The following is a 27,564-nucleotide window of genomic DNA, read 5'->3' as shown; positions in this document are numbered from 1 at the left end:
AAAGGTACAACATTTTTTTACTTATAAGTAAAAGTATCAATACTGCAATGTAAAAATACTCTTCGGACTTTGGGAGTCCAGAATCCAAAGATTACTTGAGTAAAAGTACAAAAGTATTCATATCAAAATGTACTTAAAGTGCCAAAAGTAGAAAGTATTCATTGTGCAGAATGTCCCATTTCACAAGTTTTCAAATGTGCGACGCACGTCGCATCGCGACGCATTGTAAGCTTGTAGATCGACTATTTTCAAATGGCCAAAATGTATATAGGGCTAAAGTGAGTAATGTATGTTTTGCAATAATAATCAAAATCTACAAAGTAACTAGTAGCTAAAGTTTTCAAATAATTGCAGTGGAGTAAAAGTACAATATTTGCCTCTGATATGTAGTGGAGTAGAAGTAAAAGTACTGAAAATTGGAAATACTCCAGTAAAGTAAAACAAATACCTCATAATTGTACTTAAGTACAGTACTTGAGTAAATGTACTTAGTTACTTTACACCACTGACAAATGTAAATCCTGACAACCCCTTGACAAAATGGTACTGTATGAAGGTCGAACCTATGCTCTGCACAAACTGTCTTTTCTGTTACAACTCAAAAGTAGACATTTCGGTGCTTGGGTTCGAATCCCAGGTAAAGGACATAGAAGTGCCAATTTTTGCAGCTTCAATTTAAATCTGAGAGAGTGTACAAAATGGAACCAAACGGACCTTTAACGGGGCCCATTCGGTTCCACAAATGGACAAAATGAACCCTGAAGATGTTTACTGTGTAGGAGGAGGACGGCGGGACAGAGCTGCATGGCCTCAGGTCCACTCTGTGGTCCCCGGGCAGGGTTGTGCTCGGAGTTATAAACAGGAACTCATTAGCATATCCGCATGTTAAGTCTCTCTCTGCGAAGCACTGAGGAACGGTTGTCTGTCCCTCGACTGTGCAATGTACAGCATCACTGTGCTCAGAATACTAAACACTGTGCGTGTCTGTGTGTTTTAACACACGTCTGATCTGGCTCTCACACCACACAGCAGCATCATCTCCAACTCATCCCATCTCTCTCCACCCTGCCTTGGCCTGTGAATCATAATAGTCCTCTGTAAAGGCCTAGTCCGGACAGACACACAACACACACCTCACGCAGCTGACTTCATCCCTAGCCACTTGACCCATTAAAGAGTAGTAGTTCACCCCAAAAACGACTTATTTTCTATCAATTACACACCCCATTAAGCCTTGAAATCAAGGAGATTTTTTTTCTTTTTTTGTCGCATTGCTAAGAGGAAGGAATGCGACAAAAACAAAATAAATATTAATTGATAGAAAATAAGTAATTTTTGGGGTGAACTAGTCCTTTAAGACCTGAGGCAGATTCTACAAATGTCCTTCTAAATCAGTAGTTTTCACACTTTCAAGATCTTTCAAAGAATGCTAAAAAATAGCAGATCTACAAGCACGAAGTGACGCGCTATGAGCTTGTAGATCTGCTATTTTTGAATGGCCAACGCTACAATCTAAAATGACACAGATGCTTTCCCATTTGTAATAGGTTAAACCCTCTATACTTGGTAAACTTGACCCGAATTGGCTGGCTCTGTACTTGGACTTGCTATTTTGTCTCTCTACGCCTATTCTCTTTGCCGAAAATAGCCGCTCTATTTCAGGTGAATGTTCCCCCCAGAATAATGCTAGGATGCTAGGGTTCAAAGTGGTTCAAATTCAAGTCAAATCACACACTCAAACACTCAACCACATGATCCCTCCCTATTAGCATCCCCTATTCTGGCGAAAATAGCAGATCTATAAGCTCACAATGCGGCGCAACACGAAGAGATTTGGTGTAGAGGGGAAAAAAAGGAGCAGCCCTGGGGGACCCAACTAAATATAGGGTTTTTCAAGTTGTTAAGATGTTTTATGTGAAGCAACTGTGCAGCACTGTCTGTGCCCAAGACAAAATGTTCCCTCGGGACAATAAAGTTGAGCCTTGAATCTTGAACTTATACCAAGACTAAAATGGCAAGACCTGCCATCTCCGGTTTACTTCCTGTATCTGCGCGAAGTAGGCGGACGACTTTTTAAGGAAACCGGAAGCAGGTTGGAGTCTATTAAATCCAATGGGAGAGTGAACGTGAACACAGCTTCTTTATCCCCATGGTCACTGAACTAAATATTGGACCCGATCGTCACAAGCCACACAATATTCCCAAGATTTTCATACTTAAATGGCTTTTTCAGAGAGACAAATCAGGAGAAAATCTACTTTATTATCAACCTTTCTCTGTCCCAGTAACAAACTCTCGTGGGATCTAGCACCAGTAAACATAAGACGTTCGCAATATTTGCCATAAGACGCCAGCGCCCACAAGGAAACAAATTCTTTAAAATAAATATTATTTGTGTACCATTTCACCTCTAGTGGCTCCAATTGGGATGGAGTATCTTCCTAAAAATCAACCATCTTTGACTTACATGCCATGTGACAGTACAAAGTGATTTCCATGACATTTCATATTCCTTTCTGCATAGCAAAATACCACAAAGTTGGCTGCTGTGCAAGCTACGTGGATATAGTCAAGATGACATTTCTTTATGATCACTTCTCTTACATTGTTTTGGTTCCTGTATATCTGCTGCTGCTGCGCGCCACAACATTCTTCCTCCCATCATAATCACCTCACCACACAAACCTCACTGCATTCTGCGGGTCGCCACTCAATCACAACACAACACTTGGGAACAAATTAATGGTTAGCTACTTGGTACTACTTGAAAATGAGATCACACACACACACGCGCGCACACACACACACCCACGCGCGCGCGCATGCGCACACAGACACGCACGCACACACTTTTATTTCTTTACTTGGGTTTTCGATTTAAGACATAAATCATGTCCAAATGGCCCCATTGCGGGTGTGTAACTCTGAGTGTGTTACGGGTCCATTTGGTTCCATTTGTACACTCTCTCAGAGTTATGGGGTCCTTGAAATTAAAAAGTTTGAGAACCACTGTGCTACACTAAATGGAACAGAGCCTTCATTAGAATCATTGGTAACAACTGTGAAGGAAGTAAGGAAGAGGCCCAATTTCTTTCCAATATGGCTGCTGTGCATAGAGCCTATAGTCTGTATGGCATAAGTAGACAACCAGTTATGGATATAGGAGACAGGCAAAGTACCAATAATGGCAGACACAGAACACTATTTATTTTACTTCTATACTTCTTTTAGCCAGTCCAACAAATGTGTAGCCCTAAGCTGCCAAATATCAAAGCAATTGTTTTGCACACACACACACACGCGCACACACACACGCACACACGCACACAGTTAAGTGTTAGTAATAGCCTAGTCTTGGCTGAGCTGTCAGGTAAGCTGCCACTTAAGCCCTATTTTTCGCTTATTTTCGAAAGAATGTTTACCTATGATGACAGGCCCAAAATAAGAAGGCCAGGTTGAAAGCGGTTCACAGATAAACTAGTCTAGCGGTATACGTGTTGTAGATTCTGGACTCTGCATAAACTGATGTCTGATAGTAGTTCCACATGTTAAGATAGTAGTTAGATAGTAGATTACACTGGCTTCTGCTGGCTTCGGCTAAATGGTTGATAGTTAGGAACCAAATGGTCCCTTAATAAAAGTTCTGTAACTACGAGAGAATACGAATGGAACCAAATGGGTTCCATTCGTAAATGATTTTTTTTTCATTAGATTGGGGTGCACCGTGCCAGAGACACAAATCCTACATAATGGGGGTCCGTGGGCCCTAATGAATATCAAAGCGGGGGTCCTTGAAATGAAAACAGTCGAGTATCGCCGTCCTAAACTAAAGCAACAGTAGCATATACTTCCCAACCCTTCCACCATGGAAAACCATATTAGCACCACATTCCTGGGATGCCCCTCGCCATGGGAATTGTCACACAAAGGTAATCCCTGAATCCCACTCATCATGGCCAACTGGTCTCAACTAACATGTGGCCAGTCAGTGTTGCCATGTCCGCTTATTATAAGCGACTGTGGGCTTGTTTTTCCTGTAAAGTTGCTTGTAAATATTGGTGGTTGCGGGTTGCTGTTTTTTTTGGGCTTGTTTCTAAAGGTGTAGTTGCTTATTTGGGCTTGCTTCCCTAATGCTGTTTAAACCAAGTGGTTCCAACAACATTTTCATGTCAAGGACCCCCAAATTAATTGTCCGCGTATCCCCATCTGAAAACAGTTTGTGCCAGGGACCCCAGTACCAGATTTGTGTTAAAATGTTCACTTTTTCCCCAAGATTCTTTTGAAAATAGCAGATCTACAAGCTCGCAACGCGTCGCAATGCGAGCTTGTAGATCGGCTATTTTCAAATAGCCGTTTAAAGTGCTCATGTGTTAGTCGCTTCTTTTGGACTTGTTTTCATAGAACTGGTTGCTTATTCCCACAGGGCTCTATATTAGGCCACCAATTCTGTTTTCGCTTTTTACTAAATATTTTGGCTGAATGTTCGCCCCCCAGAATAGAGAAACTATAGGCTTCATGTGGTGTGAAAAGTAACTACTGTCTGTAAGTACATGTACTCAAGTGCTGTACTTAAGTACAATGTTGAGGTATTATTTACCTAATTGGAGTATTTCCAATTTTCAGTACTTTTACTTCTACTCCTCTACATCTCAGAGTCAAGTATTGTACTTTTTACTCCACTACAATCATTTGAAAACTTTTGTTACTTTGTAAAACATACATGAACCACTTCCGGCATGGCTATTTGAAAATAGCCGATCTACAAGCTCGCAAAGCGACAGGTTGTGTGAGCTTGTAGATCTGCTATTTTCAAAGGATTTGTATACATTTGGAAACATGTGAAATGGGATATTGTGCATAATGAGTACTTTTACTTTTAGTACCTAAGTGTATTTTGACACCAATACTTTTGTACTTTTACTCAAGTAAATTTTGGATTCTGGACTTTTACTTGTAACAGAGTATTTTCTACATTGCCGTATTGATACTTTTATTTAAGTAAGAAATGTGAGTTCTTTTTTTTACCACCCCTGGTATGTAATGTCTGGCCTGGCTGGAAACAATGTTTTGCAGTCACAGTGATTTCTCAGAAAGGAAAAACCTGATGGATTTACAACTCAATAGAAACACAATCACGCCCATTAAGACAAACACTGATCTGTGTGTGCCAAAAGGAAACTCTCTGTGTGTAGTGTGTGTGTGTGTGTGTGTGTGTGTGTGTGTGTGTGTGTGTGTGTGTGTGTGTGTGTGTGTGTGTGTGTGTGTGTGTGTGTGTGTGTGTGTGTGCAGTGGTGGAATAAGTACTCATATTTCTTACTTAGGTAAAAGTATCAATACTGCAATGTAGAAATACTCGGTTACAAGTAAAAGTCTGGAATTCAAAATCTACTTGAGTAAAAGTACAAAAGTATTGGCATCAAAGTGTACTTAAAGTACCAAAGTAGAAAGTACTCATTGTGCAGAATGTCCCATTTCACAAGTTTTCTCATGTATGAAATGTGTCAAAATCTTTTGAATATAGCAGATCTACAAGCTCACAATGCGTCGCATCCGAAATGTATATAGGGCTGAAGTGGTTAATGTTTTATAATAATAATCTAAATCTACAAAGTAACTAGTAAATAAAGTTTTCAAATAATTGTAGTGGAGTAGTAAAAAAGTACAATATTTGCCTCCGAGATGCAAAAATCTCTGAGATGCAGTGGCATAGAAGTAAAAGTACTGAAAATTGCAAAGTAAAAAAATACCGCAAAATTGTACTTAAGTACAGATTAAATGCACTTAGTTACTTTACACCACTGGGCGTGTGTGTGTGTGTGTGTGTGTGTGTGTGTGTGTGTGTGTGTGTGTGTGTGTGTGTGTGTGTGTGTTGTTCTGTCACAGCCTTCTTTAACTTCATTGTGTTTTCTGCACCATCTCTGCATTTCTCACCAGCAGCAGCAAATACATCCTAAAACTGAAGCCAGACTTCCCCTCATCCAGCAGAAAGCAGTACAGACAGACAGACAGACAGACAGACAGAAACCAGGGGGAGATCAGATAGCACAAATTGTTCAACACAAGAAAGACCTGCTGTTCAGCAGCAGAGAGGATCCACCTGCTATGCTGGGCTGGAACCCCTTTGTCTCACCATGAGAGACTATTAAATCACTACATGTTCTGTCTCTGCTATAATAGATCACTGAATGGAAAGTCTCACACAAAAGCACTTACAGTCCCTGGACGTATAATAACGGCTAAATTAATACCGCATCAATATCAATTAGGTTACTGTATCATCACACACCCTTTATCCAGATGATAGGCTCAACCGGGGGAACAATTGATTCTAATAGGCTAATAGGTATCGGCTAACTAATATATATTCTAAGATATTGCACATTTTTCTGGGCTAGCCCAGCAAAAATATATATATCTTTATTAATCAAAGTCCGTTAGGCTACAGAGCATCATTCTGGCAGCAGTTAAAGTTTCACCCTGCCTTACATACATGATCCTAAGGTTATGAAGCCCCTGCTGATGCCAACATGTTTAAGATGAGACAGACCTGTCTTTAGAGACTTCATATCTTTTGCATGTTGCTTTCTTGTAATAAATCTTATACGAATATGAAACGGTCATTTAGCTCATGTCCTCGAAATAAACCAACCTTCATGCGCTCCGTCCCTCCGCCTGCATCAAGTTTCTCCCAGTCCAAAAATAAGCCTGATCCTCCAGACCACACCATGAATCAAGGCACAACCATAGAACCCACCCCGGCGATCAGCGCTGAGAGTCGGACTGGAGTGAAGAACAAGACAGCCAGCCTATGGATGGAACCAGCAGCCAACGGTCTGGCCAATGCGCGCAGCTTTACGCATGGGGGTAGACTGTTGCCAGATTTTGCGAGATAAATAAGCAACCAGGTCCATGAAAACAAGCCCAACTAGAAAAAGTGATTGATTGATTGATTGATTGAATACTTTATTTAGAAAAGACATGGAAACAGTACATGGAAGTACAATTCACAATACAAGGTCCTCTAAACTGGATCGCTCATAAAAGCACAGTGGCTTATTTAAAATAAGCCAACATGATGACATTTAAGGTGACTCTCAAAATATACAAAATATACACTATGCAGAACGTCATACGATCAGCTTACAGGTTACTGGTATGAAAAACAAGAAATATGTACAATAGACAGTTCGAGGAGGAGGAGGGGGTGGGGGTGGGGGGGGGGGGGGGGTAGGTTAAGACTTTGACAGGGGCCAGTTTCGAATTGCAGCCTCCTGAAGGTGTTTTTTTTAGGGCAGTTTTGAAAGTGAGTAGGGTTTTACACTCCTTACTCCTTTAGGGCATTCCACACTTTTGTTGTATAGCTTGAGAAAGAGATAATTTCCTTGTTTGTGCCAAATCTGGGTTGAACATGATCAGTGGAGCTGCCTCTGGTGTTATAATTATGGACTTCATTTACATTTTTACGTCATTTAAGTATTTTGACAGGTACATGGGGATCCCAATGTTGTGGTGTATCTTGTAGACTAGGCCCATTGCACGTTGCTGTACTCTGTCCTCAACCCTGAGCCATCCAAGTAGCAAAATGAGCAGGGGTTAGATGGGTTGTAGGCCAAGAAGTAGCCTTACCAGTTTGTTTTGGGACGTCAGGCTGGAGCCTTGTTTTTAAGGCCTTAGTGGTGTTGTGATACCATGAGAAGCATGCATAGTCGAAATGACCTTGAATGAGGCCTCGGAGCACAGGTCTCCGCCAGGTGAGGTAGGTTATTGTGGTCCAGCAATGTTCAAAATTCGCCAATCTGGGATATGAAAAATCGGACGGATCCTTTTTGATCACTTGACTATAGAGATACTGTGTACTGATTTGCGTGATATTTGGAAAAGAAATCCAGGAGTAATATATGCTGCATGCATGATTTGTGGCATTTTGTTCAAAACGGGCCACTCCTGCAAACTTTGGAAGCCAATCTAAGCCAATCAGGATGGAATATGAAAAATCCGACAGACCCGTTTGGTTTAATGACTATAGAGATACTGTGTACCGATTTGCATGATTTGGACAACATCTGTAGGAGTAATATATAAAAAATAGCAAAAATCAGCCTCCTTGTGGCGCTATGTGAAAGATTTCGGGCAGAGGTTCTGCTCTGGCATCCAGGGAGTGTGCACAGCTTCACGTCGATCGGCCCAACGGTGCCGGAGATTAGCTGGTCACAAACTGACACACACACACACACACCTAACCCACACACACACACACACAGACGGACGGACCTGATGGACATGATGTAACATGTTGTGAGCTTGTAGATCTGCTATTTTTTTTAAATCTCGAAAATAAAGTGAAACATTTTGAAAACTTTTTGAAACATTTGAAACTCAAATCTGGTGGTACAGGGGTCCCTGGCACGAAATACGTTCAGGAGTGGGGTCCTTGGACAAATACATATTAATTTGGGGGTCCTTGAGATGAAAATGTTTGAGAACCACTGGTTTAAACAACAAGCCCAAATAAGCAACTACTTTAGAAACCAGCGCAAAAATCCGCAACCTGCAACCACAAGCCAATTTATAATCGCTTAAATAAACAGACATGGCAACCCTGCATGGGGGGAGGGGTTTGGGAGAGGAGGCGTTCCCGTTCCCCTGCCCTGTGTGAGGAGAGAGGAGGCGTTCCCATAGAGTTATGGGCGTTCCCCTGCCCTGTGTGAGGAGAGGAGGCGTTCCCATAGAGTTATGGGCGTTCCCCTGCCCTGCGTGAGGAGGATAAACCTCTTTGTTTGATCCCAGTTACTTCGGTTTGGGTCCCAGCAGCAGCAGCAGCAGCAGCCACAATGGTTGAATAATAATATAATGCCATGGCATGTCTCTGTCCATCGGTTTTTGTCTAATTTCTAGTTTCTTGGTTTTCCAAGTATGTTTCCCGAGGATATTTAAGGCTATGTAATAAATTTTAATTTTATGTCCACTAAATAAGCAAGTTTATAAAATACAAATGCCTCTTAAATAGCAGTCTCTTGGCCCGGACCGGACACAATCACACATGGCTGTCTCGTGGCACTCTATCTCCCCTTAGTGGCTAAAACACAGTATTACAACTATCTAGCCTCCTCCCATGGTCTCCACTGCAAGCCTGCAAAAAAAATCTACCTTAGCCTTACTCAAACTAGGTGAGTCAGTCAGTGTTGATGGTTGCTAAAAATATTTCCACGGTTGCACACATTCCCTATCGTTTGTGCGTACATATTTACCTATTATTGACCTGGTTTGAGGACGAGGTGCCACTGTGCCAGCCTGGTATAATTCAGCATTAGCAGCACTGTGTCATGTATTCATTCAGTGGGCCTCTTGAGTATGTTGGTGTGTGAGGTGATGATGCAACATAAATTACTTTCTGGACAAGGATAGGTGGGCACCAAGGATTGTGCACTTGTTAAATTGTTTGCAATTGGGCACAGTGTTAAATTGGCAATCTTTTTCCAAAGAATAAAAGTAAAGTAATGAATACATGATTAGAACATGCTTAAACATAAGACAATTAAGGTCTAATATTTCTACAATTGCTACAAATTGCTACAAAACCTGTACATCCAGTCATTTTGGGGCATAAACAAAATTAATTCTGATAATGATATACCGTGCATGTCCACATCATGTATACTTTACATTACTGAAGAACTTTTTTTTTTCATTTCTTTTAATATTTTGGACAAAATAGCCAATTTTACATCAAGGTGCCCAGATGTCCCTAGTGCCCACGTCCACCTATCCTGTATCCTTGTCCATGGATGGATCCACCATTGCAATGCACCAGCGTTTCACTGGAGGTCAGACTTTGACAATGTTGAGTATAATTTATGAACACAGAGGGGAGCTTGTTTATGTAGTGGGTGTGTGCAGAGATGGACAGTGAGATAGCACTGGGAGGAGTGCTTCCCCTTGAAACAATATCCAAACAGTTTAAAGGAGGCCATCTATTCAGTGAAGTAGAAAACAGAGAGGCCTGGCAGTTGCTTATGTGTTTGTGTGACAGCTATGAGCTAATGGTTATGTAGAGACCATAGTTGTTGGAATGCAGTAGCAGAAACCTGTTGGGTCTTCTTAGACAGAGAGTTGCTATCTGTGCTTTCATCTATCAAGCAGTCATTGTTGAACTCTGCACAGAGAACTCGTACTCTGTGTACACACAGCTCATGTAACAGTGATGAAGCAAAAAATCTTTGTACTTATTCACACTCTATTTCTAGTATGTGTTTCTAAAGGTTTTTATCCAGTATCTCATACAGTAAAACCCAGTGTGGTAAATGTAGCCCTTTCTGGAATTGACTACTACATTCTAAAATAGGTTATTCCATAATTCAAATATTTCTTCTATTTACCATGGTGGTCAACGTTAGCCTGGCTCCACCCCCTGAATCCTTTGCCTAGCATTCAGGGTCTGGTGACGCTTTCGAAGGCGGGTGTTTCTCGGTTGAAAATCTGTACGACGAATCGGGATCGGGACAATCCAGTATGAACCAATCGCGTTGGTTCATAGTGGAGTCCCACTTTGGCCACGCCCCCATCTCAGAACTCCGCTGCATTGAGAGGGCTTTCAGACTGAATAATGGAGTGAAACGAAATGAAAATTCAGGCTGAGTGTCAGGCTAGGTCAACGTAATAATCACTCTATAATATGATATAATCACTTTATTATTTAAAAAATGGTTAGAGATTACAGAAAAATAGGAAATCGACAAGCTTACAACGCGTCCCCAAAACTTTCCCCACAAAAACAGAAAATACAGAGCCCTTAAGTGGTTAAGGCACATTTTCAAACTGATAAAAAATATGACATGAATCAAACACTGGAAAGGGAAGAATTGGCCGGCTAGATCAGTACAGAGTTGAAGCTAATTCATACTTAGTCGCACATGCCTTTCAACAAATGGCGCTCGACAAAAGTGAGATAATATTGATACTAAGTGTCAAAGTGTTGAGTGACAGGGTTTATTATTTAGCATTTAGCAGGTTAAGCAGCCACATGTGCTCTTGGAATCAACTTGAGTTTGATTGGTTCCTTGGGTGTTGTGAAGCCATCAACTCCTAGCTCCATTGGAATCTGGAGAAACACAAGTAAAATCACAGATGATTAAAGGTGGCGTTACTGTTATGTTATTTATTTTGTGTAACGTAAGTGTTAATAAATAGCTCTATATTCCAGAGGTAGTCAGTCGTTGCTATAGAGAGTTTGTTCGATAACGGTGTCTCCCCGTCTCTCCATCTATTTAGTAAATAAACAGAAAAGTTAACTAATTCAGGATACATGATAAACAAGTGATACTGGAAGAGATGAAATAAAAAAAAACAAGTAGACAAAATTGGAATTGGAACACTATCAGAATTTAAGCTGATAAATGAGTGTTATCTCCTAGATTGGATGAAATTGGTTTCCCACCTGGAAATGTATTTTAAGATTACTAAAGAGCTGGAGAGACAGGGAGATCCCTGTTACTGAACAAACTCTCTATAGAGCAAGGATTCCTATCAGAATTAGAGCTTTAACTTTTTAACAAAACACTTTTTGTTTTAAAGGGATACAGTAGTTCACCCACAAAATGACTTTTTTCCTATCGATCAGCCACCCTATGGAGATTTGAATTCATGGATATTTGTTTGTTTTTGTCGCATTCCTAAGCCAATAATTTGTAGCCTGGTAAACACCCCCTCCCTCCGGAAATCTCATGCATTGCATTGCATTTGGTTTCAGGAAGGAGGGTCTGGGATTGCTCACAGAGTAAAGCTGCCCGAACCGCTGCGCATACGAACCAATCAGCGGCTGCTAGGGGCGGGATCATCCAATCACCTGCCTAGTAGCTTGAAAAAATGAAACTCCGTCTGTCATCGATTCTGCGCCCGAAGTCTCAGATGCAAGTACGCTGTGAAACAAAATGTGTGTCGCAAGCTTCTTCCATTTGACGGAGTGAGGTTAAATAATTTGATGACCGGCAGCGTTTTTTTTTTTTGGGGGGGTGAACTATCCCTTTAACCAAAGAATATCACTTACAAGCGCATTTCAAGCAACCACAAAATAAACATTGAAATTATCCCAATGCATAAGACAACTACGCAGCAAAGTACTTTCTGGGTTAAATTCCCACTCTGGAATTTTACTGTGCAGATAGCAGAATGTCTTCTCACCACAGTCTCCTTGCAGGTGACGATGGTGAAGTTCTGAATGAGCTGCACCACGGCCAACTTCAACGACAGGATGGCAAACCTCATGCCGATACAGTTCCTTGGCCCTGCTCCGAAAGGTAGGTAGGCATACGGATCTATGTTGTCCTTGTTCTCTTTGCTGAACCTAAAGAGATAGAGAATATAGAATAGGGCAGTGGTTCTCAAACGTTTTCATGTCAAGGACCCCCAAAATGATATGTATTTGGCCGCGGACCCCCATCTCAAAATATGTTGTTCCAGGGACCCCCCAGAAGCAAAGATTTGACTTAGAAATGTTCGCTTTAAAAATATATATATTCAAAGATTTGCACAAATTTTCACGATTTTTCAAAAATAGCAGATCTACAAGCTCATAGCGCGGCACTCGGTGCCACGATATGAGCTTGTATATCTGCTATTTTTGAATAGCCAAAGTATAAAAGGTTAAAGTGGTTCAAATTATTGTGACGCTATATTAACACATTTTGCTGGGGTACCCCCCCAAGGACCCCCCAAGGGCCCCTGGGGGTCCCCGGACCCTACTTTGAGAACCAATGGAATAGGGGTTTTGAAGGGTGGTTTGTATGAGTTAAGGCTGCCTGCAACATACTCCAACCGAACAAGACGTTCTTTCCGGTTTCAAAAGGGCTCGCCGAATTGAAGAAAGTTCAGAGAGGAAGAAAGTGCCGCTCTATGAGCTTGTAGATCTGCTTTTTTTTTATTTTTATCGTGGAACATTTGTGCAAATCTTTGAATATATCTTTTTTCAAAGCGAACTTTTCTAAACTAAAATCTTTGCTTCATCATTAAAATAAAGATTCTCTGAAAATGCACGTGACCCACTTAACGTTACTGCATCAAATGGGTGGGCCTACCCCCCCCCCTTTTCCCCCTTTCTTTTTCTTTTCTCTTTTGGTCTTTTTTTTTTTGTTTTTTGTTTTGCTTTACTTTTCTTATTCTTCTTTTGTTGCTGCAGTCTCACTAGGGAGACAATGCGAAATACCGTATAGAAAGACTGTATGGTGAATATGATGCACTATTATGCATAAATGTATTGTCTCTCCTGATAATAATAATAACAATAATAACAATAAGTTGCAAATGGGTGGGCCATGCACGAACCCTTTCAAGATTTTCAAGTGGGCCCTGATCCAGAAAAGGTCGGGAACCGCTGGCATGCTCTAACCAACGACCACAATGTGTTCAAGCGTTGGTTGGAGTACGCCGTAAGAGGCTTTTTTTCATTGAATACTACCTTTCAGGTTTGAAGGCTTCGGGCTCAGGCCAGAGGGAGGGGTCGCGGTGGAGAGCGTACACGGGTACGGCGACACAGGTTCCTTTAGGGATGGTCACGCCGTTGATCTCCACCGAGCTCTTGGCTATTCTCTCCAAGCGGTTAGCGATGGGGTACAGCCTCTGGGACTCGTTTATTACCATGTCCACATACTCCATCTGCGGCAGGCCCTCATACGTTGGTTTAGCCTGGTGGTGGTGGATGGAAATAAAACAAAGCACTCACAATTAGTGGAAGGAAACCAAACACTGCGTTTACATAAAACAACAACAACAACACAGTTTTAAATGTTTTAAAACAAAATGAAATAAACAGCAAAATATGAATATAAACGTGCATATTTAGATAGGAGTTTTGGATAATGTTTTCACCTACTTTTTGACTGATAAAATCTTTTCTATAATTTTTGTTATACCTGTTTTTACATCTTTGATACTAAAAATACTGTCCTTGGGTGTTTAGAAAGTCACTTTAACTGTATTATAACTGTAAAATAAAATGTATTATTATTATTATTATAAATGTAATAAATGTAATAATAATAATAATAATAATAATAATTATTATTATTATTATTATTATTATTATTATTATTATTATTATTATTATTATTATTATTTTAGTAGTAGTAGTAATAGTAGCAGCACTGAACAGTCAGAAGAGGAAGAGAGAGAAAGGGCAGAAACATTACCTTGTCTGGGAAGGCCTGGTCGACCTCATCCTGTAAGATCTTCTGTTTGTCAGGGTTGATTGCCAGGTTGTGAGCCAAAAAGCAGAGTGTGCTGCTGGTGGTCTCGTAGCCAGCAAAGATGAAGATCATAGCCTGGGATAGGATCTCGTGATCTGTCAGGCCTGTCAGACGAACAAACCACATGCCACATCAACCATTACAAGATCACATTATCTCATTGTGGCAAAGTTAACTAGCATTAGCATTGTGGGTATTCATTTTTCATTTTCGGAATGTGGTTTCATCAGTGGTGTAAAGTAACTTTAGTACATGTACCCATTGTGAAATGGCACATTCTGTATAATGAGTACTTTTACTTTAGAAAAAAAAAGTATATTTTGATGCCATTGCTTTTGTAAGTAAATTCTTAATACCGAACTTGTACTTGTAACAGACTATTTCTACAATAGGATATTGTTACTTTTACTTAAGTAAAACATTTGAGTAAGTCTTTCATCACTGCGTTTCATACCTTTCTGGGTCTCCTTGTCATCTTTGGTTTTCTCAGAACCTTGAGAGTCGACCATCAACTGCATGAAGTCCACTCGGTTCTGCCGGGTCAAACACAGTTAGATACTGGGTCACGCTCTCTGATACATAGTGTAAATTATATTTTTGGTTAAAGCAAAAATAGTTGAAGGGATATTTCACTTTCAAAACAAATTTGGGTCATTTTATCGTCTACTCAGGCTTTCGGCAGCACCCCGGACAGTTTTTAAGTTGCTTGATTCAGTATTTAGATATTTGATATTCATTTTATCAGACACACCCCCTTCCTATACAAAATGTAACTTCAAACTCCATTTTAACCATGTTAGATTCATCGGAAACACCCGTCCTTGGTTCTGGTGACCGATATTGTCCTCCTAATACCTGAGGAGACCGTGTTTTTTTCAATTATTTTTTTCATTTATTTCGTATATATATTTTGGAAAATGAAAAGAATTATATACACAAAAACTAAAACAAAAAAAAAACATGAAAAAAGTTGTCGAAAAAACATGGCCCCCTCACGAGGGCAGGATGAGTCACCAAAACCAAGGACGGGTGTTTTTGATTAATCCAACATTTGAAGTTACATTTTGTATAGGAAGGGGGCGTGTCTGATAAAATGAATATCAAATATCTAAATACTGAATCAAGCAACTTCAAAACTGTCTGGGGGGCTCACAAAAGCCTGAGTATAGACGATAAAATGACCCAAAATGTTTTTGAAAGTGAAATATCCCTTTAGAGCTCTATTCTGATAGTAATCCTTACTCTAGTGTTTGTTCAGTACAGGAGTCTCCCTGTCTCTCCAGCTCTTTAATACATTGGTTCTCAAAGTGGGGTCCGGGGACCCCCAGGGGTCCTTAGGGGGGTTCCAGGGGGTCCCCAGCAAAATGTGTTAATATAGCATCACAATAATTTTAACCTTTTATACTTTGGCTATTCAAAAATAGCAGATATACAAGCTGTGCCGCGCTATGAGCTTGTAGATCTGCTATTTTTTTTAAAAAAATGCAATTTTTTGCAAATCTTTGAATATATATTTTTTAAAGCCAACATTTGTAAGTCAAATCTTTGCTTCTGGGGATCCCTGGAACAACATATTTTGAGATGGGGGTCCGCGGCCAAATACATATCATTTTGTGGGTCCTTGACATGAAAAAGTTTGAGAACCACTGCTTTAATAAACCTGAAAATACATTTTCAGGTGGTTTTGTCAATTTCATCCAATCAGGAGAGAGAAGTTATCAGCTTCTGTTTTATAGTGTTCCAGTTCCAATTTGGTCCGCTAATGTTTTGTTCCATCACTTCCAATTTTTTTTTATGAGTTATCTCTCCTGACTGGATAGATACAATTGTTATACCGACCTGAAGATGTATTTTCTGTTTACTAAATAGCCGGAGAGACGGGGAGACCCCTGTTACTGAACACACACTGTATGAACGATTGCTATCAGAATAAAGAGCTTAGCTTAACACTTGTTAACAAAAATATATGACTTACTGCATTGGTTCTCAAAGTGGGGTCAGGGGTCCTTGGGGGGGGGGGGGTCCCCAGCAAAATGAGCTAGTATCGTCACAATCATTTTAACCACTTTAATCATATTTTATACTTTGGCTATATTGCAGATATACCGAGTGACGCGCTATGAGCTTGTAGATCTGCTATTTTTGAAAAATCACTGGCACAAAATATTTTTGAGATGGGGGGGGGGGGGGGGGGTCCGCAGCCAAATACATATCATTTTGGGGGTCCTTGACATGAAAAAGTTTGAGAACCACTGACTTACTGCACCTTCAAATAAGTGTAAAAAACACATTGTGGCATTTACATTGTGGTCGTTTATGTTCCGTTCGCCTTTAATCTTCGCCAGAAAGTTGTAGAAGAATTGGGACACCTCAGCAGGGAAGAGCGAGATGTCAAATTTGTCAAAGAGTGGTGACAAAAATGGAAACAGAACTGAATTGGAACGAAAAGACAGAATGTGAATTGTAAGTGCAGGTCTTAGCAGAAAAATATCACAGACAGCGCTGGTTATGAGAACAGTGGTGTAAAGTAACTAAGTACATTTACTCAATTACTGTACTTTTAGACCGGGAAAGAATCTGTGTAATTTTTTGATTTCTTTGGCAGATATACAAGCTCATAGCACTGAGTGCCGCGCTATGAGCTTGTAGATCTGCAAAAAAAAATGAAAATTTGTGCAAATCTTTGAATATATATATTTTTTAAAGTGAACCTTTTTTACTCAAATCTTCAGAAGGAGCGAGTGCATTTTCCGTGGTGCATTTTCCGTGGTGCATTTTCCGTGGTGCATTTATGTGGCGCGTACGGTACTGTCATATTCCTGCTCAGAGTTCACATTTTTTCAAAGACATCTAAAAATGTGGAGTTTGCATGTTCTCCCCGTGTCTCCTAGGGTAGTTAATACCCTCACAAAAACATGTAGTAATCCTGGTCACTATACTGCCTCCCCCTGGTCAGCCGGGGCGCCTGATGGAGGGGAAGGGAACTGGTTGGAATAACGTGTTCCATCCACGCGCTACGTCTGACCAGGGAAACTCCCCTGTCAGGTGACAAGAAGGTCAGTTGGCTCTAATGAAGGAGGCATGAGCTCGGCCTAGGCTGGTGGGGGGAGTGTAGTGCCCAGGATCACTTAGCAAATTGGCACCGGGTGAAAAAAGGGTTACAAAATCGAGGGATAAAAATTATAAGTAAAAAAAATAAAAGACATCTAAAAATGACACACAGATGCGTTCCCGGTCTTAATGGGTTAAGTACAAAATGAGTGAGTACTTCTTCCACATACCGACGAGCACAATCAGGGGGTTGAGGAAGTTGAAATTGACCATCTTCTTGATGTTGCTCACAAACGGATCTGCCGGGTTGTTGATGGAGTCAACGTCCACACTGAAGGCAGAGCTGGTTACGACATCCATAGCGTATGGTCCAAATACACTATGGGGAAAATAAAACCCACATCAAACTATAGGGCTATAGGGCAATATGTGAATATTTATCTCAATATCGTGTTATGAGACTAGATATCATCTGAGATTTTGGATATCATTATATAGTGTTTGTATAAGTGTTTTTTTTTTTTTATCTGGTTTTAATCATTTAAGCCTTATTTCATACTTCCCCAAATTGTATTTTTTTCTAAATTAATCAAAATGTTTTTTGGGGGGTTTTATGACCTCAATTAGACCCCAAAAAACTGAACTTTGAACATTCAGTGGATTTTCTGTGGTCTGGGGTTTTCTGAATAATTAGGGTGAAAAGTAATCTGTGATTGGCCTTGACTTTTGATATACTTTTGAATAACCACATTAACAAAAACTGTTCACCAATATTTGTAGTTGATTGACTTAACTGGATTAGACAAAGTAATCATAGCTTCAAACCAAACCAAAGCTGTACTCACTCTTTAACTTCTATGGTCTCTCCGGCTTCTGCTCTCCTGTGAAGGTCCTTAATCATGTTGTTGGAATGGTTCATCATGATTTTATACATCTGTACGAAGAGGAGAGAACAAATGGGTTCCCACACATAACGCTGCTGTCACATTCCTGCTCAGATCGAGCTCTCATAAAAGATGGCTGTTTTAGCATTTTTCAATCTTTCCAGAGAAACAAATCAAATCCTATATTCAAATTGACGACGTCCTTACCTCTTTCAGTCGCCCGCTGGTGAACGATGGAGAGAGCACACTACGGATCCTCTTCCAATGCTCGTCTTCTACAACTGACACTGCATCAGCCAGGGGTCCATTTAGCCCAATGTCCTGAACACAAACACACATATATAGACACACACACACTTATAAATTATATAGGATGGCTACAGTAACTCACAATGTGAACCTAGATCATTGGCTCCCAAACTTTTTTCCTTGGAGCTCCCCCCCCCTTTGTACATCTGACAAATGCTGAGACCTAGGCCTGTCACAATTATTTTATAATATATTTTTGCATAATCGGCATAATCAATTCCATGTTAAAAAATGTCATGTATTTTAAAAAAATGTCAGAAATAGTGGAAATAGCAGATCTACAAGCTCAAAACGCGTCGCGTTGCAACGCGTTTTGAGCTTATAGATCGGCTATTTCCACTACTAATGTTTATTTTTAGGTATAAGGTAATTAAATATGTGTTATTTGTCATATCTGCCCTGTGCAACTTTTGTTTCCGAAAGCTAAAAGCCAAACAGAAATGTCATTTTTATTCATAATGTTCCATTAATTTTCAACGACAGAAACACAATTAAATGGTTAATTGCAATTATTTGAGCGATAATTAATCGTCAACTTAAATTTGTAAAATCGTGACAGCCCTACTCAGACCCCTCACATAGGGGTGCGTGAGTGCACGATGCCCGATGCGACACGTTGTGAGGTTGTAGATCTTTATTTGTTGGTATTTTTTTAATACTTAAAAAAATATATATATATCTGTATGACAGGTTGTACTGATATTACATTGAGAACATACAGGCAGACATCAGATGAAAACAGGTTCTGATCTTGTGCAACATAAAAACATTTTGGACTACCTCCAAACAGACCCCTAGGGGGGTCCCCACGTGATTTTTTTTTTGGGGGGGGGAACCCAGATGACAGAGGAGTGACAATTAAGGACTTTTAAGATCTTTTTAATACCTCAAAAAAAAGAAAAAGAACATCAAACTGCATCAAACTATATATAAAAACCTGTCAAACATTGGCCAGAATTGTCAAATAATATAAGAAAGAAACAAAAAATAGCAGATCTACAAGCTCACAATGCCTCGCAACAATATTTATCTGTGGAACCGAGTCAAACAAAATTGAATGCCTCAACTCCTACAAGATCCACCCACATAGAAAGCTGGCCCACCCAAACGATTTTGCAAAAAAAAAATGTTTTGGGAAATATTTGGGATTCTTTTTTTATATAATAAGTTTTTTGATAATAAATCGGTAAAATCAGGCAAAAATATAAATTAAATAACCTAACCCTAACCTATCCCTACCCCTAAAACCGAAAGAAAGTAACAAAAAAACAAATAAAAAGTATCAAAATCCGCCCAAAAAACACACATTTTCGCGCGTGCGCACAGGTCAGCGTGCCCACCCGCTCCTGCCTAGACCCAGCCTATAGGCCTACTAGTGTTCTGGCTGCGCCACTAGGTCATGGCTTGAAAAGGATGAAACCACTGCAGTAGATGATGATGGTGGTCAGAATGACACGGTGACTAATGCGTGACATACTGTACTGTGAAGTGTCCTTACCCGCCTGTTTGTGAACACAGAGTAGCATTCCTTCACCAGGATGGCTTTGATCATGGCTGTGTCCATCACGCCCATCATTGGCTGCCTGCCGTCGAAGAACCTGCGGGAACAATTAGCTAATCAGCTTCAAAGTCGGCTGAAAGGTGCAGGAATGACCAAGATCCTTTGTTGACGATTCTTATTAAGAACGATTAATCGAGATTAAGAAAACACAAGCGTCAACAGAGTAAAATGTCATTTACTATATGAATTTGTTCTTATTCTTGTACCGATTCTTATCCTTAGGAGCGATTATTCGATTATTATGACTTATCCCTACTACAAAGTAAAATCCTCAGTGTTCATTTAAGTCTGAGAGTGTACAAATGTGACCAAATGGACCCGTAAGGGCTGGTCCATTCGGTCACATTTGCATGTTTCAAAAACATGCTTTTTTTTGCAAAATATTACAATGTACACATTCACTCCAACATGCACTCAAACTTACGCCCACACCTTGCCGTACTTCTGGAAACACTCCATGTCAAAATTATGGACACCCTACGAAATGAAATCAGAGAAGTCTTTTGAGTTTCAGAAAAACATCTCAAATCGTTGTAAAAATATCAGAAGGAGGCGACTCACTCTTGTGTACTCCAAAAAGGTCCCAATAAAGGGCCATGGCTTTGGCCCTTTTATGCCGGTGTTCTTGAAAAATCCATACGGTGCATATCCATACCTGATAATAATGTAGAGACAATTATGAGTCTAATTATTTAATTAAGTAATTGTCTTTTTATCACTATTTACTGGTCATTTCCCATAAACAAGTATATCCACCATGGCTATGTTCAGACCATTTCCCTATGGGGTCACTATTTAAAGGGCTAGAACACTTTGCTTGAGGTTTGAGTTGTGTATTTGCCTTACCATGATGTAACTGGGCAAGAAATACAAAATAATTGCTCCATTGATTAGAAAGTGATCATTCAAAATATGCTCCTCATTGACTTACATTGTACGTCAATGTAGAGGCTCAGGAGGAGCCTATAAACAAACGCAAACAAAGCTGATTCTGAAAATATAGAACATTATCAAACCCAGTATTATTTTTTTAAATACAAATGTCAAATTCGAAAATCCGGATCCAGATCTGCAGATCCAGTCCGGCTTTTCTTCCTAATATAAATATCTAAAACAACAGGAAGTTGACATTTTTATTTAAAAAACAAATAGTACTGGGTTTGGTGATGTTCTATACTGTCAGAATCAGCTTTGTTTGCGAGTAATTTTTGATTTCTTGCCCACCTTTGGAGTTGCATCATGGCAATTTAACCACACAGCCCAAACCTAAGTGTTATAGCCCTTTAAGCCCTGCTTAAAAAATATCAAAAAGATTGCTAATCTACAAGCTCACAACGTGCCACGACGCAACTTGTTGCGAGCTTGTAGAAGGTTATTTTTGCTATTTTTGAAAATTATAAAAGAAAAATGTGAAAGTTTATGAAAATGTGAGCCTTATAATGACATGCCCAAAATTGGTACGCCAGGTGAAGTGCTTAATTGAATGTGTGGTTGTAGACAAGAAAACGTGTCTATAATGTGTGTGATATGTCACATATATGGATGGGTGTGGAGTGAGATGCAATCAGATCTAAAATCAGATTAATCTGCAAATAAATAAATGAAAACCATTCAGAGGTGGAAAACATATGCATTAAATAAGAACACTAGGGGCTGGCAATTGCCATCCGCTCTGGGTGGGACCCCAGCTGCAGAGCCAAATGGGTTGATCTGACTCTGGTCCAGCCCCCCCTCACTGGACCTCGTGAAGCTCCACCCAGTTGGACCTACATGATGCATGGTCAAACACTAAGGGCAGGGCTGCCAACACCCCTGGATCCTGCAGGAGTCTCCCGGATTTCTCCTGGATTTGGAGGGCCCCCAGAAACCCCGCTTGGGGGGTGTGATCAGTGCATGCCATCGTACAGAGATATTAACTTTTACGTAATGAATGGTTATTATTAAAGGTGGGTCTTACATTGCTTCAGTCATCAAATCAATTTCTGTAGGCCTACTTTTAGCGTTTTAATGGATGACATTGTTGTAAAGCAAGCCTGATAAAAGTATCAAACTAAAAAAAATCACCAAAACACAGGAAATTACATCTACTCTGTTAAAAGGTTTTGGGGAAGACTCCCAGACCCCCCCTTGATTCTCACAGTCCAAATATTGTAATGTTTATTACTGTTGTCTCTAGTGCCCCCCCCCCCCCCCCCCCCAGTGGATATTCTTGTATTGCATAACCAACCAGCTTGGGGAGGGACCAGGAAAATAAAATGGATATAAGTCAGATGTCTGCCAGCTCTGCTTACACTCTTATATCGGCATTTATCTGCATTTTACAGCAAGCATGATTGCTTATTAACAGTAGCACTCCCATAGTTATCACTCTGATAGTGTTATCGTGTCTCAAGACTGTAGAACACTGTGCAGAAGGGAAAACAATAATATTATCAGTAAAAACATAAGCAATCCATTATGGGCTGGTTCTAAATCTGAAGTTAATCTGTCATGTGACCATCCATCCACATGACATTATTTCAATTTGTAATTATGCCATTGCATATTGAGGTAGCCTACAGTATGTGACCAAAATCTCCCAACTCAAATTAAATCACTGCAGAATACATTCAGGTCTCCAGTCAGACATGCATTTGGAAATGTTTTCCACCTGCACAAGAAGTGTTTCTGGAGTGAAATCTACCCATTGAAAATGTATAACCAATAACCTTAGTAGGCCTATATATAGTTATATAAGTATATTTGAATTATCTGTGCCTTCCTGTCATTTCACTTTTTCTGTGTTCTTTTCTTCTCTATTCTCTCTGTCCCTCTTTCACACCGGTAATGTGACCATAAAGTTCATTCTGATTCTGTCATTTAGTTGTAAGTTGTTGAATCGAACACTGTTTGATGTAAAAAAAAAAAATTACAAACACAATCTGGCTGCTCACAATTCAGCCGTATTATTATTTGTGTTGTTACATAACCATTGCAGCATGTCTACATGCATGTGGAAACAATGCTGAATCCTTTAGCTCCACCTTAAGTGGAGAAAAGGTTAACATTTGTTGAGGAGGCCTCACAGGTCAGCAGCTTACATAATCGCTGAGTTCAAAACAGTTCAGTGTTTTTTTGTTGTAGGAAAAAGTTATAGGCTATTTAAAAAAGTACACTCGTAGCCTATAAAGTGAACTTGCACTTGTAGATAACGTCACATTTTCTTAAATTAAAACAGCCTTAGGCTATACTCAATATCCAAACTCAATATATTTGACAGCTTCAACTTTGTTTGAAAAGCTTGATATGCCTACTTACCAAACGAAGAGAGAGATGGCAATTGCTATGAGAGTCCAGGTCTCAATGGAGAGGTCTGGAACAAACCACATGATGCAGCAGTGTCCTGATCTTCTCCTCAGCCCTGCAGAGTTGAACAACAACTGCTGCAAGTCTGTCCCGTTCTGCCTCAAATCCCTGCAGAATACAGAGGGGCGGGCCCAACACATGCCCAAATATGGGAACATTACGTGAGCGCTTCCCACACATGGTGTAGGCCTACTGAGACAAGGGTTTTGTCAGTGGTGGGAAAAAGTACTCATATTTCTTATACTTAAGTAAAAGTATCAATACTGCAATATGGAAATACTCTGAATTCTAAATGTACTTAAAGCACCAAAAGTAGAAAGTACTCATTATGCAGAACGTCCCATTTCATTTTAAAATGTATAAAAATCTTTTGAAAATAGCAGATCTACAAGCTCACAATGCGTTGCGATGCGACGCATTGTGAGCTTGTAGATCGGCTATTTTAAAAAGGCCAGAAATGTATATAGGTTAATGTGTGTTTTGTAATAATTATCAAAATCTACTAAGTAACTAGTAACTAAAGTTTTAAATAATTGTCGTGGAGTAAAAGTACAATATTTGTCTCTGAGATGTAGTGGAGTAGAAGTAAAAGTACTGAAAATTGGAAATACTCCAGTAAAGTAAAATACCTAAAAGTTGTAAACAAGCACAGTACTTGAGTAAATGTACTTTAACACCTCTGGATTTTGTGATAACCACACATTGTTATTGCGGTGTATACTGTACTGCTGTACAGTAAGTTATGAAGTAGTTTGTATTTACTATATATCAGTGCTCGCTCATTTCCAAACGAAGAGGCACATTCTATTCCTAAACGAAGCTATTTAACCCTGTAAATGGCCCTATAAAAAGAATGTTAGGACATTTCAGACATGACAGAACATGTCTGTGTTGTGTTGTGTGGCAAATGCCACTACAATAACCAACTCATATCAAGGGTCAATGCTCAGATTTACTCAGATATACTTTCAACCTTTGATCAGAATACTCATTCTAGTATATTCTGTTAAGTGGTTCTCAAACGCTTTCAGGTCAAGTACCCCCAAACAGACCCCATTTATTTATGTATTTATTTATTTATGTATTTCAGGGACCCTCATAAGAGAAGATTTGTGTTGTTCAAAAATGTCAAGATTAGGCTATTCAAAAATGTTCATTTTATTTTTCCAATTTTGTTTTAATAGCCGAAGTATAAAATAAAGTTAGTTAAACTGATTTCTGATGCTATATTAACTCATTTAGCTAGGGACCCCTTGGGCTCCCTGGACCCCACTGTGAAAACTGCTTCAAGAAATCCCCAGTTCTTTACTGATAGTAGGCCCTACCCAGGGTGTCAGGGTACATGACTCTACAGCAGTGGTTCTCAAAGTGGGTTCCGGGGACCTCCAGGGGTCCTAGAGGATGTTCCAGGGGGTCTCCAGCAAAATTAGTAAATATTATAGCATCAAAATTATTTTTGAAGAAAGGTGGAAAAAAATTGGAATGTTTTTTTTTTTAACATAATTAACTGATCTTCAGAAGGTGTACTGTTGTGTGTTTTTCAGTGGAAAACATGGCAACATCGAAACTGATGGTAAAAGAAGGTTGTTGTATTGTGCACGGCACAAATTTGTCAAGTCATGCAAAGATTAGTCTCCATAAAGGTTGTAACAGTTACGGTAGTAAAAATGCAAGTTAATCAACAACCAGCCTGTCACTGACATTAACCCATTAAGACCGGGAACACATCTGTATCATTTTATATTTCTTTGGCTATTAAAAAATAGCAGACATACAAGCTCATAGTGCGGCACTCTAATTTCAAATGCATTTAGTTATACTTATGTTAACTTTATGAACTTAAATACAAATACATTGTACATAAAAAAGACAATAGAATTTGAATACTAGTCATTAAGCTACTAATATATACTGTAAGTAATTAAAGCGGGTTATGTTTGGAATTGTAACAGCTGAAATCAATAATATATCAGTATTCCGATATTCTGCGGGCCATATTAAGTGAAGTTGGGGGCCACATGTGGGGCCCCAGGATGTATGATCTAAAGGGAAAATTTTTATTGTGATGAATTAAATCATGATATAATTTAAACATGAAATTTTTTTTAATTTGCAGTTTAAAGTTCAAAATACCCATCTTAGTTTAACACACCCAACAGAACTGGGGCAGGGCATAAGGGTTAAAATGATGAAATTCCAGGCCGTGGGCAGAAATACACGCTTGCGTGCGAGTGACTAAAAGCAAGCAGTAGGCTAACGGTTAAGCAGTTCCTTATCAAAACAGATTAGTCCATAGAATGCAGCTTCAACATCGTTATCTTTCAAGGGACCTGATCGACCAGCACACCTGACAGGATGTCATGAGACTCATGACATCACTTATGATCTGTGGTGGAAAGTAACTAAGTACATTTACTTAAGTACACATTTTTTTATTTGTACTTTACTTGAGTATTTCCAATTTCCAATACTTTTACTTCTACTCCACTTCATCTCAGAGGCAAATATTGTACTTTTACTCCACTACAATTATTTGAAAACTCTAGTTACTAGTTACTTTTCAGATACAAATTATGATATTATGAAACATACATTAACCACTTTAGCCCTATTTCATACCTAGGCTATTTGAAAATAGCCGATCTACAAGCGACGCGTTGTGAGCTTGTAGATCTTCTATTTTCAAACATTTTAGTACTTTAACTTTTTGTACTTTAAGTGCATTTTGATGCCAATACTTTGGTACTTTTACTCAAGTACATTTTTTATTCCGGACTTTTACTTGTAACGGAGTACTTCTACATTGCAGTATTGATACTTTTACTTAAGTAAAACATTTGAGTACATTTGATCTACTATCTGGATGATGCGTTAATGCAGGTGTAAAGGGGGTTTTATTCAGTTCAGCTCAGTTTACTTTTCAGCATTTTTGGACAACAAAAATACATGTCTGTGTATATAGGCTACAACAGTGACATTTAGAACAAGGTACAAGCTCAACAATTCAATGGTACAAGTTGTCAAGTCTATGTGTCCAAAATGCCGAAAAAGGAGACAGGGAGAAGCATAATGGTTATCGAGCCCTACCCCTGGCTCAGTTTACAGCACACAAGAATACATAAATCAACATGGTGTCTTGCACACATTCATACAGCATACCCTCCCACACAAGTCACCCTCGCTCTCTCTCACACACACACACACACACACACACACACACACACACACACACACACACACACACACACACACACACACACACACACACACACACACACACACACACACACACACACACACACACAACACTCTCTCTCTCTCTCTCTCTCTCTCTCTCTCTCTCTCTCTCTCATACATGTGAGAGTCAAGATGGCAAAGAGCTATACGGAGCACGAGTGTCACTGTTGAATGGGCAGGTGTAGCTAAAATTATGACTCCTCATTAAGGGTCAAAACAAAAAGAGATGTCAATTTAGAATTGTAGCAAGTACGGTATAGGTTAGAAACGATAAAGAAATCTTAACAAATGCATGAGGTGTGGAAGTCAGTATATCAGTGTGAGGTTTAATGGCAGGCTCTACTGCCATGCCCAAGGGTCACCTGCTGCACATCTCCTTTCTTCTCCACGACCCCATCATCACAACAACTCATTTAGCACTATAGCCTTGGATCATGGTCACGTCATTATGACCGACGATCCAAGGCTAATTGTGCACATGACTGTGGGGAAAAACACCCTTGTCACATAAAACCTGCTAATTATCATGACATCACTGCAATAAAACACATATTTCCGGGTAGATAATATAACGCCGGCAGCGCCGTATTGGATCAGTATTATTCATTAAGCTTATATCTGGAAGAACAGGACAGAAATATATTATTTACAGGTTGACAAACTAGACATCGCATAACGTTATATTGTGAGAACAGCCACAGACGTATCCGGAAATACCGGTTTTACATTCAAGCATTCTGATCTGGTCTGATTGGATATTTTTGCTGAATGCTAGAGATGGCCTCCACCCAGCTGCACCACGTGTGAACTCATCAGCTGCCTGTTTTAAAGAAACAAAGCAAGGCAGAGCAGCAGTCAATCATGTGAGACAAACTGGTTGGTAGACAGGAGTCAAAATGATACTCCTCTCCAGTGGTGGAACAAGTACTCAAATGTTTTA

At 39.7% G+C, this 27,564-nt stretch overlaps 2 protein-coding genes across 3 annotated transcripts in view; both read right to left on the bottom strand.

Moving 5' to 3' along the window:
• cttnbp2nlb (CTTNBP2 N-terminal like b) overlaps positions 1-6,782 on the bottom strand; it is a 43,476-nt gene extending 36,694 nt beyond the window's left edge. The window contains exon 1 of the mRNA XM_080445287.1: positions 6,650-6,782. Coding sequence (XP_080301413.1) covers positions 6,650-6,727 — 78 coding nt within the window. The 5' untranslated portion in view covers positions 6,728-6,782. The remainder of the gene's footprint in view (positions 1-6,649) is intronic.
• LOC308097491 (cytochrome P450 3A30-like) overlaps positions 1-23,459 on the bottom strand; it is a 31,488-nt gene extending 8,029 nt beyond the window's left edge. The window contains exons 1-13 of one of the 2 annotated variants that reach the window (XR_013934214.1): positions 23,340-23,459; positions 20,604-20,697; positions 20,467-20,519; positions 19,980-20,079; positions 18,380-18,493; positions 18,134-18,222; positions 17,519-17,667; positions 16,541-16,668; positions 14,692-14,770; positions 14,181-14,341; positions 13,451-13,677; positions 12,178-12,340; positions 10,783-11,098 (exon numbers count right to left, since the gene is read on the bottom strand). Coding sequence is in view for 1 of the 2 variants with exons in the window: in XM_080445288.1 (XP_080301414.1) it covers positions 11,009-11,098; positions 12,178-12,340; positions 13,451-13,677; positions 14,181-14,341; positions 14,692-14,770; positions 16,541-16,668; positions 17,519-17,667; positions 18,134-18,222; positions 18,380-18,493; positions 19,980-20,079; positions 20,467-20,519; positions 20,604-20,697; positions 23,340-23,410 (1,518 nt within the window). In the remaining variant the exon portion in view is untranslated. Of the gene's footprint in view, positions 1-10,671; positions 11,099-12,177; positions 12,341-13,450; positions 13,678-14,180; positions 14,342-14,691; positions 14,771-16,540; positions 16,669-17,518; positions 17,668-18,133; positions 18,223-18,379; positions 18,494-19,979; positions 20,080-20,466; positions 20,520-20,603; positions 20,698-23,339 lie in introns of those variants that run through there. The other variant, XM_080445288.1, reaches the window with a different exon arrangement.
• Between the last annotated feature and the right edge of the window lie 4,105 nt (positions 23,460-27,564).

Source organism: Gymnoscopelus braueri, assembly GCF_963280865.1.
Source record: "Gymnoscopelus braueri genome assembly, chromosome: 12".
Lineage (NCBI taxonomy): Eukaryota > Metazoa > Chordata > Actinopteri > Myctophiformes > Myctophidae > Gymnoscopelus > Gymnoscopelus braueri.
This window is presented reverse-complemented; position numbering and strand designations above follow the sequence as displayed.